This window comes from Perognathus longimembris, chromosome 1 (genome assembly GCF_023159225.1).
Source record: "Perognathus longimembris pacificus isolate PPM17 chromosome 1, ASM2315922v1, whole genome shotgun sequence".
Taxonomy (NCBI): Eukaryota; Metazoa; Chordata; class Mammalia; order Rodentia; family Heteromyidae; genus Perognathus; species Perognathus longimembris.
Genome location: NC_063161.1, coordinates 2738050 through 2756487, shown reverse-complemented (window position 1 = coordinate 2756487; position 18438 = coordinate 2738050). Strand labels below are relative to the sequence as shown.

General features: G+C 52.8%; 2 protein-coding genes across 4 annotated transcripts in view; one reads left to right on the top strand and one right to left on the bottom strand.

Annotated features, from left to right (window-relative positions):
• Positions 1 to 2789: 2789 nt before the first annotated feature.
• On the bottom strand, positions 2790 to 3401 carry LOC125346505 (proline-rich protein 2-like). Its single transcript, XM_048339125.1, has one exon. The coding sequence runs from the start codon at positions 3399 to 3401 to the stop codon at positions 2790 to 2792; it is 612 nt and encodes a 203-aa protein (XP_048195082.1).
• Positions 3263 to 18438, top strand: part of Tbc1d22a (TBC1 domain family member 22A) — a 267451-nt gene continuing 252275 nt past the window's right edge. For all 3 annotated transcript variants that reach the window (XM_048353885.1, XM_048353877.1, XM_048353871.1), the window contains exon 1: positions 3263 to 3461. In XM_048353885.1, coding sequence (XP_048209842.1) covers positions 3400 to 3461 — 62 coding nt within the window. In that variant the 5' untranslated portion in view covers positions 3263 to 3399. The remainder of the gene's footprint in view (positions 3462 to 18438) is intronic.

Genomic DNA, 18438 nt, shown 5'->3' with positions numbered 1-18438 from the left:
CTCCTGTAGCTCTCGTCCAGGTCCGAGGGTGTCACCTGCACAAGGTGCCTTGCAGTCCCTAAGTAGAAGACACAGGTGTGGGAGCTAGGGAGAGGAAGTAGGAGTGGGGGGACTCGCCACCCCTCCTGTGCACTGCTGCTTCCTGCTCTCACTGTCCTAGGCTCTTCCGGAGGACTTAGTTCCCAGAACAGGAGGATTCGTGAAGGAAATCAGGGAGCCCCCATTAACGTTCAAACGATCAAGGCTGCTTGTGTCACATGACCCAGGCCAGGAAAGAAGCTGGCTCCTGACCTTTGGGATGTGGTAGGGTGCTGTTGCACAGTGGGACTGGGGAAGAGCAAGTCAGGCGCCTCTGTGAACACCGGTGTCTCCTGGCGCTCTCCTGCCCGACTTGACGGGAGGTGGACAAGGACAGCAGCTACATCTGAAGGCATGGTGAGTGACCGGAGTTCTGAAGGCCTCAGGATGGGAATCTGGGTCACTCTAGCAGGTAAGCCACCTAGGAAAGTAGAGGTCCTAGCTTGGGGAAAGGCGCTCTACTGGCATAATACTGGAGGGAGGCATGAGGCTTTGCTGGAAGCCAAGTGGACCAACCAGAATCCTAGAGATGCTCTTCCAAGATGAGCGAACTTACATCAAGCCAGGGGAGGGTGTGAAGATGCTGTCCAGACCCGCCCCCCCCTTAAGGAACAACACTCTCATTCCCTAGGGGCTGGGAGTACTGGCTGCTAAGGGATCAAGATAAGCCTGGCCTTGGCAACTGTCCCCAGGTGGAGAGCTCGTCCTCATCCAAGATTATGGGCCCCACCTGGGGACAGCTCCCATCCAGTGATGTCTTTCTCTGTAGTGGTGTGAAGGCTCTACTGACTTGTCTCAATGTGAGCCATCTCCGGTTTCTCTGGTACCTCCCTTGCAGCCCGTTAGAGTTCAACTTCTGTAAATATCTGCCTCCCTTTCTATTTCCCGTGGAATTCAAGTTTCATCATACATCTGGCCATACTGAATTAAAAAAAGTTCCCCTATTTTAATGTTTCCCCAAGATTTTGAAGTAACAGTGCACAGCACAGAGTAGGCGCTCAATGAGTACGTTTTTAAATGTGTTATGAAACATTTTATACACAGGGAAGAGCGTAACAAAAGGGCTGTCTGTCTATCTCCAGTGGTAGAGTCAGATGTGAGCAAGAATGTACAAATTCCAAATAAACTCTGCCTTAATAAAACATAGTGGCACAGTCAAAACTTCTGGTGATTTCTCAACACCCAGGGGTAATTACTCTCCTAAGAAGCAACGAATGGTACCAGGACATTCTTATCTTTGCGTATCTGGGTAGGTTGTTCTAGGGTACATACCCAGAGAAAATTACTCAGTCCAAGGGCATCTTTACCTGCTCAAAATTTCTAAATGACTGAATTATTGAATCTTTCAACCCTCCTCTAGCAATGCCTCAGAATTTTTTTTTTTCTGTTCACAAATCCACATTCTCATCCGTTTTGGCACTGGCAGATTTTTTTCCCCATTGCCACTCTGTTCAGTGTGAAACTATATGGTTTTGGTTTGCGTAAATCCCAAGTGTATGTAAGCCCCTTACCTCTGCTTCTCAAAAATTATTTGCTGTGCCTGTACTTGTGAGGATGAGGACGATCCCTTGAGCTCAGGAGTTTGAGACCAGCTTGGGAAACAGCCAGACTGTCTCAAAACAAACAAGCAAATCATTGCACAGGTGAAAAGTTTGCCCTCATTTATTATCTCCATCCTGTTACCGTCCTTCACAGGGTCTACTCCCAGGCTTGTCATCTATGTTCCTTTGGGTTTCCAATGTGGCTTCCCACCAGGTTCTCTTTACCCCTGACCCACTGCTGGAGACTATCTTGGCTTTGTCTCGGTGACTATTTTTGGTGACGCTGACTTGCTCCTGACCACCAGTTTCCTGACTTTCCCATGGCTTCTCATCTGACTCCCGTTCCTCTTGGACGAACGTGTTTTCTACTCTAGTGCTTGGCTGATATCCAACATCTCAGATCGCAAACCTAAGCATTAAACAGGCTGCAAACATGGTAAAGGCCTCACTTTCGGGTTTTTGTGGGTGGTACCAACAATCTTTACGTGGCTAGTCTTACAGCCTTCAAATCTATCCATCTCAGCCCCGCTCCTTACCTGGAGACAGCAAGGAGGAAAGCAGCAGTAGACCCTAAGTCCCTAAGTAAGCAATTACTAAAGGACATCTTTCACAGCTTTCCTTTCCTTTCCGTTTCCGTGGCAGCCCTGCTGACCTAGCACCTGTCCTCACTCAATTCTTGCAACAAACCAGACAGAGCCGATGAGCATCTACCCGGTGTCCAGTGTTATTTGAAGGCAATCCCTGAGGGCATCAGGGATCTGGTGAGGTCTCAGAGCTGCAGTCGAGGAGAAATGTCTGGGCCTTCCTGACTTCTACTAGGAGAGGATTCCTCAGGCCCCTACTCCTTTCATGTCTCCCCTTTTGCAGTACTAGGGATCAATCCCAGAGCTTCATGCAGGCAAGGCAAGGCAAGGCAAGGCACGCACTTCTACCATTGAGATGCATACACCCCCAGCTCTTTTTCATTAAAAAATAAAATCATCTGAGATGGTTCTTGCTGTGCAGACCAGGCTGGCCCCAAACGCCTGACCTCCCGCCTCCGTCCCGTCCCGTCCCGGCTGGCTCGGAGCAGTGCAGGAAGGAGTCCGCACGGATCTCTGGAAGCCCCTGGAGGTCACGCAGGTAGGTGGGGCCGCCCGCGGCGGGGGTGCTCAGAGGGGCTCCCCGGCGTCAGCCACCGGGGACGCCCCTGGAGACTGCGCCCGGGGGAGCGGCTCCCGCGGCTGCGGCGACGGGGATCCGCGGAGGGTGCCAGGCGCTCCGCGGGAGACGCGGGGGACGGGCAGGCGGGGGCAGCCGTGCGGGGCCTGGCTCCCGGAGGCCGGGAACCCGGGGCGGGGACGGGACGGCGCGTGCGGGCCGCGTGCGCGTGCGCGTGCGCGTGCTGGCCGGCGTCGGGGGCGGGGCCGGCCGTCGGGACGGGAGGGTGGGGCCCGGGGGCCCACGCCGGACTCGCCTGGAGGAAGTCCCCAGAGGCTCTGGGCGCCGGTTGGTTTCAGAGGAGAACCGAGGGGCCTCGGCCCGGGCCCGCGCGCGCGCCGGCTCCCGGCCCCGCCCGCGCTCCCGCCGCCCCGCGCGGCGGCGTCCCCGGGCCGGGGGCGGGACTTCCGGGACCGAGGAGGCGCGACTTCCGGAGGGAGGCGGAAGCGCTCCTCGGTTCTGGGCTCCGGCACCCGGGGCCGAGTCGGGGCACTGGGGCGGGCCGCGGGGGGGGAGCGGGCCGGCCGCCCTCGGGGTGTCGGGGTGTCGGGGTCGCGGGCCTGAGGGATGAGGAGGGGCCATGGCCAGCGACGGGGCCAGGAAGCAGTTCTGGAAGCGCAGCACCAGCAAAGTCCCGGGCAGGTGGGTGTGACGGGGAGGACCGGGTCGGGGTCAGGGGTCAGAGGTCAAGTGGCCGCGGTGGCCTGCTGGACGCGGGTGGGGCCGGGGGCCGGGGTCCGGAGTCCGGGGTCCGGGCGGCGTGGGGGGGGGGTTGGCTGGCTCCGCGGAGGGGGTTCTGGGTCCCGGGGCCGCGTGAGGGGCGCGGGGGTCGGCCTGGGAGGGGACCGCGGCCCCTGGCGCGGGGGAGGGGGTGGGGGGGGTGGGAGCGGGGAGGGGGGCGGGGGACGGGGAGGGGGCCCTGGAGCCGCCTCGGAAGCCCTGGGCTCCCTGGGGGAGGCGGGAAGGAACTCCTTGGGGGTCAGGCACTGGGCGGTGGTGGAGTCAGGAAGTGGCCGGCCCCCCCCACCCCCCCACCCCCCCCCACCCCCCCCACCCCGGGGAGGTCACTCGGTGCCGGGTGCTGGTGTTCGGCCCACTTGCTCTGCCTCCTCGCCTCCCTAGTGCGCTGCTGCCTTTGCCTGGAGTGTGGAAGAGGGTTGGAAGTGTCCAGTGAATTTCCATGTTGTTTCTACTCTCTGACACCCCCCCCCCCCCTTCCAAGCAGTTCCTCTGTGCCAGCAGCCGGAATCCGACTAAAAAAAAACACCTCAGGAAAATACCCGGTGCGTTCTGAAAGCTCACAGCTCCAGTGTCATCCTCTGACCCGTGTGGCCCTGAGTCCCACTGGGCCCTAGGAATGAGAAGCCATCACCCATGAGTACTGAGTATTAAGAATTGTGATAGTAAAATGACTTAACTAGTACCATTCACAAGCACAGAAATGCTTTGTGTTCCGTGTTTCATAATAGACAGCATTGTGTGGTGTGAGGACTTTTAAACTTTGAAATTCATTGCATCCAGTTGGATAATTGACTTGTCAGAGTGATTGGGACTTAGCAGGAGTTACCACTGCTCAGCCCCAGCAAGTTAGAGGATGATGGGAACCACCCAAAGTAGCCAGAGACCCTATTTTATTTCACCAGGTTTGGGCTTGATTAGCTATAAGAGCATTCATCAAAACCTAACATGTCCGGCGTGTGAAGACGCTGAAGTGGAAGGTTCTGACTGGGAATCCTAGTTCTGACAAGGGCAGATGCTGCGGAACGCAGCGCTCAGTTTGTAAAAGGAGCCATATGGCCACATGACTTGTACGTGTTGATTTCAGGTCTTGAGGCCTTTTGTTTCTCTTCAGTCTAGACTGTAATTCATCCTTAACTGAGCCGAGATGGAAGATGAGAGCCGTTCAGTAGAGTTCTGGATTGAAGACTGTCTCTATTCGTAGCCTTTCCCCCCCTTTCCCCCCCCCTTTTGAGAACAGGGTCTCCACATGTAGCTGGCTGACCCCATACGTAGCCCAGTGTCCCTTGAACTGGCCGTGTAACCTAGGCTAGCCTCCTGAGTGCTAGGATTCCAGCTCTCACTGCTCTTGGCATGGTTTGAAAAGTGAGTTTCCTGAAATCATGGCCATCCAGGCCTATGAATGTGACCTTTTTTAGAAGTAGGGTCTTTGCAGAAGTAGTCAAGTTCAAATGAGGTCATGCTGGGTTTACAGGGGACCACGCATATGACTGGTGCCTCATAAGAACAGGAAAGTTCATCTCAGAGAGAGACACACACACACACACACACACACACACACACACACAGAGAAGATGGCCCTGTTAAGATGGACACAGAGATGCAATGATGTCTTTACAAGCCAAGGAAAGCCAGGAATTGCTGGCAGCCACCAGAAGCTAGAGGTGGCAGGAAAGGCTCCTCCCCTAAAGACCTTCACAGACAGCGTGGCCCAGCCAACACCTTGATTCACAGTCGTAGAACCAACAGTCAGTTTCTGTTGTTTTGAGCCACACATTTGTATTGGCTTGTTGTGGGTGCCAGAGGAAATGAACACAGTCCAGGTCTCTTGTGGGAAGCTGGTGTTACCAAAGGCAGGCTCTCCCCCCTTGGATTTGAATACTGCTGTGTCTTAGGCACTTTTGTGGCCTCTTGCGGTGTTGCACTTGGAGAGTTGCCGTGCGGGCTGGAGAATTGCTGGAGGCTGCCACTGAAGAGGGGAGGATGGAGGGGAGTGGTTGGGCCTGTGCATCAGTCCTGTTGCCCTTCGGTCCTGTGACCCTCACTTTGGGCAGGCTGCTGTCTCAGTGTCAGGCTGGAACGCTCCCTGGCGGAAAGTAGCAAAGATGTTGGCCTTTTCCTTCTCGTGACCCCCTCCTGGTGCACCTTTCCCCGTCCTGGGTCATCACCTGCTTAACTGCAGTGCCCATGGAGCTCCTGGCCAAGCTCCCGTGGCTCTGCCCGGTCTTTTCAGTGGTGTCGATGATGGCTTGTTTTCACCGAATGCAGACCTCATCCAGGGGAACTCAGGCGGGAGAGGACTTGTCTCAATACGAGGCTGGGAAGGGAGCTTGACTCCCAAACATTCCATCACAGCGTGGCCTCAGTCTTGGTGCTCTGTGTCACAGGGCTTTGTCATTTTCAAAACACATGACTCCCTGAGGCAAGCCTGGTTTGAAGCCTCTTGGTTGTTTCTGAAATGCAAGCCGTGCCGAGGCGTTTATGGGTGATGTCTCAGGTCCTTTCTGATTTGACCGCTGCTCAGGTGTCAGCCATATTCCCCTCCCTCCTTTCTTTGAACTTTGCTCACAGACTGCTGATGGGCTTGGCTTTCTGATTCCCTCAACGCTGTACTGTTGCATGCTGTTCTGAGCTTGTCACTTCGCTGTTCTTGTAGCTGATGAGTGTTCCTTCCCCCCTTGCCTAGCTTACCTTTCTTGTGTTTCCCATTTTACCTGAAGCCTGCCTCCTTGTAAAACCTTGTCAGTTTATGTGCAGCTCTAACTTCACAGTACCTTCTCTGTGCTGCCTCACTGACAGGGTTAGTACTGAGAACTGGTGGAGGAGCCTCACTCTCTTCCACATTACCCGGAGAGATGGGCGATTCAGCCAAGGTTATGCCTAAGAGGTCATCTTGCTGGTGGACTCCTGTTTGTACATGCCTGGTCTTTGATTGTGTGTTTGGCTGGGGCTTTCTTAGAAATTCCTTTCCTGGATGGATGAACCAGCCAGTGTGATAAGGTAGAAAGGCCTCTGACAAGCTATCGGGGGATTTTAGCCTTCTGTTACCTGTGTGAAGTTCCCCTGGTGCCATTGGTTTGTGCGTCTGTGACATGACAGGATGCATTAGAGCTAAGTGACTGTGGTGACCAGGCGAAGACTCATTTGGTGTAGCTCAGTTCTCTTTGATAACATGAGGAGTGGCCTCCTGGACTCGTTTGGAGTTTGATCATGTATTCACTTAACCCATAGCCTGTGCCAGGACCCACCCACTGCAGAAGTGAGGGTTAGTTACATCAGGGAGCCAAACACACTAAGATCCATCCCCTCAGGGAGCTTGGGATGGAATGGGAGAGCAGGGAATGAGTACTTGTGCTAACAGAGGCAGCTGTTGGGGTGCGTTCACACCATCAAAACAGCGTGGAGCCGGGCGTCACTAGTGCTCACACCTGTAATCCTAGCCACTCTGGAGGCTTCAGATCAGAGGGTTATAGTTTGAAGCCAGCTGGAAGCGGCAGAGCGCTAGCTTTAAGTGAAAAAGTCAAAGGACAGCCCTCTGGCCCTGGGTTCAAGCCTCCACTAGGGGACGAAAACCCATCATGAAGGAGCAGGTAGCTCTGAGGTGGGGGCAGCAGGGCTGTTTCTTGGTGATGAAGTGGCTGGGGCTTCCCCCTCCCCCTTACTGAGAAGATGGCATGTGAGCAAAGACACGCAGGAGCTGGGGGAAAGACCCCGTGTCACTGGACGGAGAGCAGCCCAGGCCGAGGGACTGGAGCGGAACAAGAGGTCCGGGCGGCCTAGGGAGCGGCTGGTGGATGGGAGCCTAGGAGGGACCGAGCAGAGATGGGCACTGCTTGCCTTTGGTTTACCAGAGTTGCTTTGGCTGCTGTACTGAGAGAGACGGGAAGGCAGTGAGAGATGGGAGACGGGAGGAGGCCGTGGCAACATCCAGGTGGGGGAGAGGTGGTGGCGGCCGGCACCAGGGTGCTAGTGTCAGGGTGGGAGGTCCGTGGAAGGCTCGTGTCTCTGACTCACTCTCCTGCCTCTTCTTTCTTCGGCCATCGACTCACCTGGCTCTTGACAGGCTGTTGCTCTCTGCATTTGCACTTGGAATTCCTGCCACACTCGACTTTAAATGCCAGGACAAATCCCACATGCCGGGTTTGCAAACACAGGCAGCCTTCAAGTGTGGTTGCACGTTTGCTGTTTTATCAGGGCTCTGCCTGGCCGTGCGTGTCCTGCTGTCAGGTGAGGTGTGCCAGTGCGGGGCAGAGGAGCAGCCTCGGGGCTGTGGCCAGCACAGCTTCCCGCTTTCTCCATCAGGGCCACGAGAACTGAGCAAACGAGACAGTTAGCTCAGCGGGCCAGCACTGGCCACCTGTTGGAGGAGAGAAGTCACTAGGGCTGGTAAAGTCATGCACATGTCTGTGAGCCCCTTCAAAGCACCAGGGGTGATGCTGAATTCTGGGCAAGCAGACCTGGCTCTCGGAGGCCAGTGGGTGGGGCAGTTAGGATGTAGGTGTGAATACCGACTGCAGAGCACTGAGCGCAGATCCAGGCCTGCTGGCGGACTGTGGGGGTCCTAGGTGGGTAAATGGCGACGCCCTCCGGGGAGTCCTGTATAAGCTGAGACCTGGAAGTGGAGAAGTAGCCAGTTCAACTAGATGCGGGGATGCAGGCTGGGCGGTCAGCCTCCTGCAGGGGAGGCCCAAGGCCTGGGTGGGCAGGCTGCAGTGGGCTGGCTTCAGAAGCTTTAGAGGCCTTGGGGAAGGTGTGGGTCGTGGTCCTAAGAGCCATGAGGGTATGTATGTTGAAGGGCTTCATGAGGTGGTACTGGTCATCTTTGCTGAGGAGGTTGGAGGGAGTGGGCAGAGGATGCTGTGGTGCAGGCAAAGCTGAGGGCGGAGGCCGTTGGGGAGAGGTGGCGGGTGGCACTGTGCGTTCACCATAGGCTGGGCGTGTTACCTACCGGGGTCTGAGTGACTGGGACATAGTAGGCTGAATCCTGCCCCTTCCCAAAAGATGTCTGTGTCTTTCTCCCTGGAACCTGTACATACTTTATGTGACAGGGGAACCTCGGTGTCAGTCAGCTGACCGAAACTTGGGAAATGTCCTCAGTTACCTGAAGGATCCAGTGTCACCACAGGAACTGTTAAGAGTGATTGGAGAGATTTGACATGGGATGAACGTGGTCCGCTGCTTCCCTCCTCGAACGTAGGAAGGGGCCAGGAGCCAAGGAATGCGGTGTGGCCTTTAGAAGCTGGGAACAGCCTTCTGCTGGCAGCCAGCGGGAGGATGGGAATCTTGGTTTTACTCCAAAAGCAGAATTTTACAGCCAGGCTGAGCAGGAGACACATTCTCCCCGTGAGGCTCTAGGAAGGAGTGCAATTGGCTGACGCCTGGACTTTGGTCTGATGACAGCTGTGCCACACGCCTGATTCCAGAGCTGCGTTCTGCAGGAGTGTGCTGGGGGCGGCCTGGTTGGGAAGCTTTGGCATGCCCTTGCTGCTTAGTCTCAGGGTCTTGGTTGGGGGCCTGCAGGGCGCTGGGTAGCATCTGTAGAGGGCCCTTACTCTCTGGCTTTGGGGAGCCCAGGAGTTTGTGTCTGGCATGGATGGTTTCTCTCTTCTTGCTGTCTTTGTGGCACTGAGGGCTGTGGAAAGCCCGAGGGTTGGTTTTTGCTGTGTATAGAATTCTTTTTTTTGTTTTCCTCCAGTGATCACTCTCCATTCTATCTCTTGTCTTTTATTTTATCTGGGAACATTTTGAACAATAAATTGTAGGTGAACCGTGTTTTATCTCTTGCATATTTAATTTAGTAAATTTAGACTTATGGGTTCTTTTGTTTTTGTGGTACTGGGGTTTGGATTCAGGGCCTTGCACTTGTTAGATGGATGTTCTACCACTTGAGCCATAACAGCTCTTTTGCTTTAGTTTTTGAATAGGATCTCACATTTATGCCTGGGCTGGCCTGGAGGTTCCCTCATAGGGTGACAAGCACTTTCTACCACACTTAGCTATTGGTTGACTTGGGGTTCTGTGAACTTTTATGCCTGGGCTGGCTTCAAACTGTGATTCTCCTGATCTCTTCATCCTGACTCATTAGAATTACAGGCATGAGTCATTGTACCCAGCTCTCTTGGGTTAAATTTTTTTTGTAGGACTTGAACTCAAGGCCTGGGTGCTGTCCCTGAGTTCCTTTGCTCAAGGCTAGTCCTCTACCACTTTGAGCCACAGCATCACTTCTGTTTCTCTGGTGGTTAATTGGAACTTCATAAGACTTTCCTGCCTGGGCTGGCTTTGAACTGCGATCCTCAGATTTCAGCCTTCTGAGTAGCTAGGATTACAGGTGTGAGCCATCAGCTGGGTTAATTTTTTTTTTAAGGGCAGAGAAATATTTATTATGTGGCAGCCATGAGAATACAGCAAGCATTGAGGTATATCTTCAGAGACATTTTTGGAATAGAGATTTGCTTTATATTCAATAGGGTAGGAGGTACGAAGGTATGCATGTTAAACAGATGCAAGGCACAGGTGTGTTCAGAGGTGGCTTCGCTGGTCAGAAGTCTGTTGTGTTAGGATTGGTCAGAGGGGCCTGGTTACGATATGAGTTATTGGCACCTGACAGGTGATCTTGGATTCATTTTCAATAAAGACAAAAATGACTTGAAAATGACAGATCTCTGATGGTTGTATGACTCAGGTTACGTGCCTTTCTCGAGTCACAGAGCGGCAGGGTTAGGGAGGGTGGATGGGGCGCGTGGAAGCGAGGGCTCTGGCACTGCTGCGATGGAAGGACTGTTGCGGCGCCAGGGCTGCCATGGTCCACTTGGGGGCTCTTTGCCCTGTACCAGAGGGACACCCGCCCCCTCCTCCTTCCCTGGCAGCGCCGCCCTCCGCCATTCCTCGCATACTGGTCCAGTACAGGAGCCGGGCATCCTGCAGTAGGGGCTTGAGAGGCGTCCCACAGAATCTCTCTGGTGCTGGAATGCTGGCCAGGCTGTCCTTTCGAGCACCTGGGGACTCCCTGCAGAACAGCCCCGGGATGGCATTGGCTGGGATGCCGGACGACCCAACTACGATGGTTATTGCACGCCTGCTGGGCGGGGGCCTGGTGGTCTTCAGATGAGGAAGCTGACTCAGGCTACGGCCTGGAGGCGCAGCCTGTGAGTAGAGAGTCTGGTTTTGAACCTGGGGAGTCAGCATCCATTCTGAGTTTGTAACCAGCACAGCACCAGACTTCTCGTCCCCACCACAGCCTTCTTCCCGTGTGTCTTGAAAAGGCTGAGTTGCGCATGGCCAGCTAGGGCACCGTCCCTCCGGGGGCAGTCAGACCACCATGCGACTTGCAGGCCGGGGGGGCCCTTGTGGGGGTGTCCTCAGGCAGGGAGAGACGGCCTTTGGCGGAGTCTCAGGAGGTTCTTCTAGAAGAGCTGAGCAGCCACCTCCAGGTCTACCCTGGTGTTTATTGCAGATGGGAGGCCAAGCCATCAGGAGGCTCTTCCTATTTCTGGGGCCCTGTGCTGGGGGGAGGGGAGGGATTTTGTTTTGCGTATCCCCAGCCTTTTTGTTCCCCCTTTCTGAAGTGCCATTTCCTCTTTTTTGGGGGGGCATCACTGAGGGTCACGATGGGTGTGGAGCTGCTGAGAACAGCGGTGGCTCCTCTTCTGCAGTAAAAGCAGTTGGGATGGAGGAGCTCCGTCATGTGCTGTCTGGTCCCCCCTGCTCCCCCCCCACCCCCCGCCGGGCTGCCTTTTCTGGTTCCATGACCCCAGCAAGGGTCATGGACTCTCTCCCAAGGCCCTTCCTGGATGTTCACCCTCTCCGCAGGGAGGCTGCAATCCAGCCCTGCTGGAGGGGCCTCCGCAGGGGTGTGCACAGGTGGGACCACCATGGCTGTCCTGTTTCACCTTCTTCCCCGCCCCCCACGCGGTGCCTGCCTGAGTGCAGCCCAGTGCGAATGGCTAGACTTCATCCATTGAGTTCCTGAAAGTGCCGTGTGCCCGCCTGTTTCCTTGTGGGCCTTTTTGCTTTACTGGGGTGCAGTGAAATCAGGCGATGCGAACCCCCGTCTCCCGGATGACAGATGCGCCCTCAGCAGGGTGATCCGGGAGTTAGGTGTGGGCAGGTCATGCGTGGAGAGGCGGGGCAAGGGCTGGTGGGGTATTGGAGAAGGCGGTCCCTCCATGTCGCTGTGGATCTTAGACGGGCACGTCCCGCGAGAGCACGTGGCTCACTGGCTGCCCCTGTCCTCACTGGATGGATGGCTTGTAAGTGGTAGGCCAGGGAGGGGTGGGACGGGGGGCCTCCCTCCCTGCAGGACCCCTTCAGAACTGGGAGGGAGTCTCGGAGGAGCCGTGGCTCTGTGGCTCGCCACAGAGTTGCAGTAGGATTTCAGAGTTAGAGGATTTCTTCCGTCTTGGGCCTGGCTTGGATTTGGAGGAGCACTCATTGCCACTTCTGTTTGAGAGTAAGCGGCATCTGTCACTCCGTGACCCCAGGCCTGTTGCAATGCTGTGGTATATTCCTGCTGGGCAACTGCTGCCTCGTGGAAGGGTTTATAAGGAAATGCCCTTTTCCTTCAGCATTCATCCTGTGTTGGGTTAATTTTCTTTCTTTCCTTCTTTCTTCCTTCCTTTTTTTGTTTTTGTCGGTCATGGGGCTTGAACTCTGGGCCTAGGCGCTGTTCCTGAGCTCTTCAACTCAAGGCTAGTGCTCTACCACTTGAGCCACAGATCCACTTCCGGTGTTCTGGTGGTTAATTGGAGATAAGAGTCTCATGGACTTTCCTGCCTGGGCTGGCTTTGAACCAAAGTCCTCAGATCTCAGCCTCCTGAGTAGCTAGGGTTACAGGCGTGAGCCACTAGCTCCTGGCAGCATGGGACTTTTAAGAGGTGTTAGCAAAATGTGTTTTGAGAGGAGCAGTGACTGTATTTGTAACATAAATCCTTTCTTTAAAATCTTTAGTGATTCAAATATTTGTTCAGTGAAGAAGGGAGAATTAGATGTAATAAGCATTTATTGGATGCCTTCTGTGTGCACCGCAGGTGTGGGCAGTGGTGGCCCAGTGTGCACGCAGGCTGGACAAGCCTGGCAGCTCCGTAGGTCCTCTGCTGTGTGGCATGTGGAAAATACTTGTACGTCTTCCTTCATAGTCTCTGAGTTGTAAGAAGCACCCGCTGCTTTTGTCACGTGAGAGGAAGATTTGCTGTCAGAACGCTCTATCCCGGGGGCTGGCGACCAGTGCTCTCCGGAAGCCAGGGCAGGAAAGGAAGGCCAGGTACGACTGCAGTGACGTCACAGTGCACCTGGAGGCCAGGTCCTTCAGGCACTCTGTCCCTTGTGGGTGCTTTCTGTAGATGGGTGGGGCAGGGCCTTCCTGGCCCAGTCAGGAGTGTAGGGAGTAGCCAGCTCACTAGAGCGGAGGTGAGCACGGACTGGCACCACACAGGTAGCGTGGCGAGGGGGACCAGTTCCCGAGAAAGCGGCTGGAGAGGAGGCCGCCTTGTGTTTGTTCCCAGGACACACTAGGATACCCGAGACAGGCTCTGCTGTTGCCCGGGTCCCTGTGGGCTCCCAGAGCTGTGGGCGAGGAGGCATGTGACAGGAGACACAGTCCAGTGCCTGTTTCAGGGAGCCGGTGGCCACGCAGGACAGCAGATCAGCAGCAGCCTGTCAGGATGGGGCCGGCGCGGCCGAGCGACGTGGGTGCCAGCCGGGGACCAGCCCCAGAGGCTCCTTGGTTTGGGTCACAGGCACCACGTCTTCCTACTGTTGGCTCCTTGGTGCGGGTGTGAGTCCCAGATTATGAGGTGGGTGGAGGGGACAGAGATTATTTACTGTCATAGTGATGGTTTTTAATACATTTCTCCAAAGCCCATTGACATCAATATTCTTTCTTTTTTTTTTTTTTGGCCAGTCCTGGGCCTTGGACTCGGCCTGAGCACTGTCCCTGGCTTCCTTTTGCTCAAGGCTAGCACTCTGCCACTTGAGCCACAGCGCCACTTCTGGCCGTTTTCCATATTTGTGGTACTGGGGAATTGAACCCAGGGCTTCATGTATACGAGGCAGGCTCTCTTGCCACTAGGCCATATTCCCAGCCCAACATCAATATTCTTGGAAAACTGCTTCTGAACATATTAAATCCAGGGAGCGTCACTGTGGGTTAGAATGAACCTGGTGGTAGTTTTCATGCTATTGACCTCAGAATCTACAAAGCCGCTCGTGAGCCCCTGGGGGCGCCTGGAGACAAGAAGCTGCGAGCTCTTCCTTCATGTGTCTGAGATACAGGAGGACTTTTGGTCATAAATGTGGCGATACAAATTTCCATTTATTTATTTTTTTGATGCGTGCTATAACTGGGTTGATTTTATGTACATGTTTTTATTTCTTCTTACTGGTCACAGTCTCATCTCTATTTTTGCCTGCTAAAATTTAATGTGTATTTTCTTTTCTTTCTTTCTTTCTTCTTTTTTTTTTTTTTTGGCCAGTCCTGGGGCTTGAACTCAGGGCCTGAGCACTGTCTCTGGCTTCTTTTTGCTCAAGACTAGCACTCTGCCACTTGAGCCACAGCGCCACTTCTGGCCATTTTCTGTATATGTGGTGCTGGGGAATCGAACCCAGGGCCTCATGTATATGAGGCAGGCACTCTTGCCACTAGGCCATATCCCCAGCCCCCTCTGGCTTCTTTTTGCTCAAGTCTAGCACTCTACCACTTGAGCCACAGCGCCACTTCTGGCTTTTTTGTTGCTTAATTGGGGATAAAAAAAATCTCATGAACTTTCTTGCCCAGGCTGGCTTCAAACAGCAATCATCAGATCTCAGCCTCCTGAGGTGCTAGGATTATAGGCGTGAGCCACTGGCTCCTGGCTTCTGTCATTCATTTTTAAGGACTGGATCTCACATGAGAGAGAACACGTGATAATTGACTTTTTCAGTCTGGTTTATTTCACTTCCATAATCTCTAGTTCCATACATTTTCCTGCTAATAACATAATTTTATTCTTTATGGCTGGTCTATTGTGTATATATGCCACATTTAAAAAATTTATTGTTGATGATCACTTAGTCTGATTCCATATGTATATGTGTACATATGTATATATGTATATATATATTTATATATGTGCCAGTCCTTGAACTCAGGGCCTGGGTGCTGTCCTTGTGCTTTTTTGCTCAAGGCTGGCACTCTACCACTTGAGCCACAGCTCCACTTCCCACTCTTTTGGTGCTTATTTGGAGAGAAGCACCGTTCCTGCTGGGGCTGGCTTCAAACCTTAGTCTTCAGATCTTAGCCTCCTGAGTAGCTAGGATGACAGGCGTGAGTCACCTGCACCTGGCTGATTTCTGTATTTTGACTAGTGTGAATAGTGTTTATGCATTTGTTTATGAATTTATCTACATTGATTCTGGTAAGTCTAGATTATTCGTGTTTCTGTGACAGTATCCCATTATGTGTGTAGTCATTCTTCAATTGATAATGACATTCAAGCTTTCTCTCCTCTCTCTCTCCATATGTGAATATGTTATATATGAAATATACAAATAAGTAAATAAAGATATGCAACACATACATCTACATAATGTAGATGGATGAATAAATAAAGACTGTTGGGGGTGTGACTCAGCAGTGCTTGCCTAGCCTGCATGGGGGCTTGGCGTGGATCCGCAGCACTGGCAAAGGAAAATGATTTTTCTTTTGTGCCTTACTAACTTTGCCGAGCCCATCCTCTCATGTACTTATCTGTGGGCTTTTCTAGCTGTGAACAGCTGGAAGAGGCATTGTCTTGCTCTCTCTGGGCTAGCTCTCTACCACTTGAGCCACAGCTCCACTTCGGGCTCTTTTTGGTAGCTTAGTGGAGATAAGAGTCTCACAGACTGTCCTTCCCCAAACTGCAGTTCCCAGAGCTCAGCCTTCTGAGTGAGTGGGGTCACAGGCATGAGCCGCTAGCACTGGCTGAAGAAGCGTTCCACCATCTGAGATGAGGAAGTGGGTTTGTTGCTGCTTCTTTACAAATAGCTTTAGCTGAAGTCTGTTTTTAGCCGGAAAGACCATATAAAATGCAATTTTAATAAGATAACACGAGGTTCCTTCCAGTTCGGACTTGAACTTTGTTGGTTGCCGAATAAACACTGGCGGTGGACCTATGCAGAACTGGTGAGTTTCCTGCTATGCTGGGGGGAAAGGCCTGCTGTCCGCGATGCTGCTGCAGACGCGTGAAAAGGACAGGAAAATGCCGCGCTCTGGGCTCAGCTGCCTCCTGTGCTGAGTGGAAGTGTAAGGAGGGAGCACGAGGGAGGCTGTCAGTGCTGGAGCACAGACGGGTTGATGAGGGTGATGGGCACGGCTTGCAGGTCAGTGTCCACACCGCTGCCTTTCAGGATTTGCTCACTGGAGGCGCGTTCGGTTCTGTGGCGCTCGGGATCACACTGGCCTCCCGTGTGTAAGCACGTGCTCTGTCACTGAGCGACACTCCCACCCCGTGTGCGTTCTTAGTTCAGTTTCCCTGATGAGGAAGCCACAGCGCAGAACAATTGCTTGGTTAATACCTCCTCAGCGAGGACGTGTTGGAGCTGTAATTAGATTCTCTAACTTGGGAACTTTTCACCCATGTCAGGGAAGCCGTTGTGAAATTGAGGGAAAGGACACGATGACAGGTTGTGCTTGATCCAAATTGGGTAATACCTTTTTTTTCTTTCTTCCTGACGTATAGTGAGCATTTGACTCAGCTTAGTTCTGTGGGCCAGCAATGCAGACAGGCCCAAGTGAGGGCTGCTGTTAGTCTCTGCTTAGCACCTGATGCCCTGGGTAGCACTGGCAGGACTTGAGGGCCAGGGTTGAGATACAAAGCTGGCTCACTCGCTTGCTTGTCCGTACGTGTGTGTGAGAGAGAGAGAGAGAGAGAGAGCGCGCGAGCGAGCTGGGAGCACCGCCGCTGCTGTCAGTTGTCATGGCTGTGAATGGTGGGTGCTCCTTGTTCTAGTTTGGGTTTCTTCACATAGCATTAGCTGGTTTGGAAGAGACAGTACCCCCATAGACAGGTTGAAGTTGTATGGCCTTCTTAAAAGTCCAGCATCTTTACTGAAATTCAGCTAGAACACAACCCACTTACTTAATTTTAGATACAACAGCATCCACACATCTTACATATAATTTATACTTGTTTTTGGTAGTGCCAGAAATTTGAATACAGTGCTGTGTGTTTGATAGACAGGTGCTGTTCCATTGAGCCATTCCTCCAACCCTCTCTCTTTGCACGGATTATTTTTATTTATTTTTATTTTTTATTTATTTATTTATTTTGGCCAGTCCTGGGCCTTGAACTCAGGGCCTGAGCACTGTCCCTGGCTTCCTTTTGCTCAAGGCTAGCACTCTGCCATTTGAGCCACAGCGCCACTTCTGGCCGTTTTCTGTATATGTGGTGCTGGGGAATTGAACCCAGGGCCTCATGTATACGAGGCAAGCTCTCTTGCCACTAGGCCATATCCCCAGCCCTGCATGGATTATTTTTGAAGTATCTCCCTTCTTTCCTCAGTTAGGTGTCTGGAACACATTCTGTCTTAGGCTTTCTGTGGTGGATGGGGTGACAGCTGTGTGTCACCACTTCCAGCTTCCTTCAGTGAGATGGAATCTCACGGCCTTTCCTGTCTGAGCTCTTCTGAAACTTCGAGCCTCCTGGTCTCAGCCCCCTAAGTAGTGAGGATTACAGGCATAAGCACCAGCACCTGGCTTACGTCTTGAGCTCTAGTGCATCTGTTCTCCTGCCCTGGAATTTTCTCTCTGTTCCACTTCTTCTGTTTGGCTATAAATAATTTTTTTGTGGGGGGAGGGAGGAGCAACCGGGACTGAATTTAATGTACTTCCATGTCATGTTCTGTAGATATTATTACAGAACATTATAATAGCAGTTTTTGCCTTTACAAGTAAACTGTTGGACTTTCATTTATTTTTTTTTCAAATTTTTATTATCAAACTGATGTACAGAGAGGTTACAGTTTCATACGTTAGGCATTGGATACATTTCTTGTACTGTTTGTTACCTCGTCCCTCATTCCCCCCTCCCCCCTCCCACTGTCGGACTTTTAGTAGTTCATACTTTTGTATTGTGCTTATTTTTGCTTCCCATTACCCTGAAACAGAGCTGGTATACAACAAACACTAGTTAAATTTTACTAGGGTACCTTAGAATGCAAAAGCAGATTTTTGATATAATTAAAATAATACAGGCATAGGAATGAATGGAAAAGTGACCCAATGTCATATTTTAAAGAGAATGTTCTCAAATTAGTGGGAGAAGGAGAGGTTATATAACAAGTGGCTTTGGCACAATTGATTTTTAAAAGCTTCCTACTAAATACTATGTAGTAGAGTGAAACAAATTCCAAACAGGTTGGAGAGAGTTCAAGAAGAGTGTCTTGAGTATTTTTTTTGCCGTCTCAGAAGGGGCAGCTTTCCCAGATGAAACCCTGGAAGAGGAACCGTTGGCAAAGGATAGAAGGGTGACCCCTGTGGTTGCCGAGAGCTCACAGGGCTGGCTCACAGCGGCATAGGTAAGACCTTAGGGTTCTGGAGGCCAGAAGAGTGACGTGTCTGGGCTGATGAAGCTGTTGGCAGAGCTGCCCCTGCTGAGGCTCCGGTTAGAAGTGCCTGCGCTCCCTGTCACCGCCTCTGTAGCCCACGGTGGCACATTGCTGTGACTCTGGTGGTCATGTTTCTCTCTGGTCCCTTTCACCGTAACTGGTAGCTCTGCTTTCTTTTTTGGTCGGTCATGAGGCTTGAATCGGCCTGGGCACTGACCCTGAGTGCTTTTGCTCACTGTGCTTTGGCGGGGCTGACTGCATCCTCTTGACCTGTGCTTTCATCCCCGGGCATTCCGTGCATAGTGGTTTCTCCTCAGGAGGT

Coding starts and splice junctions, on each gene's coding strand:
- LOC125346505 (XM_048339125.1), bottom strand. CDS start 3,401: ATGGCCCCTCCTCATCCCTCAGGCCCGCGACCCCGACACCCCGACACC.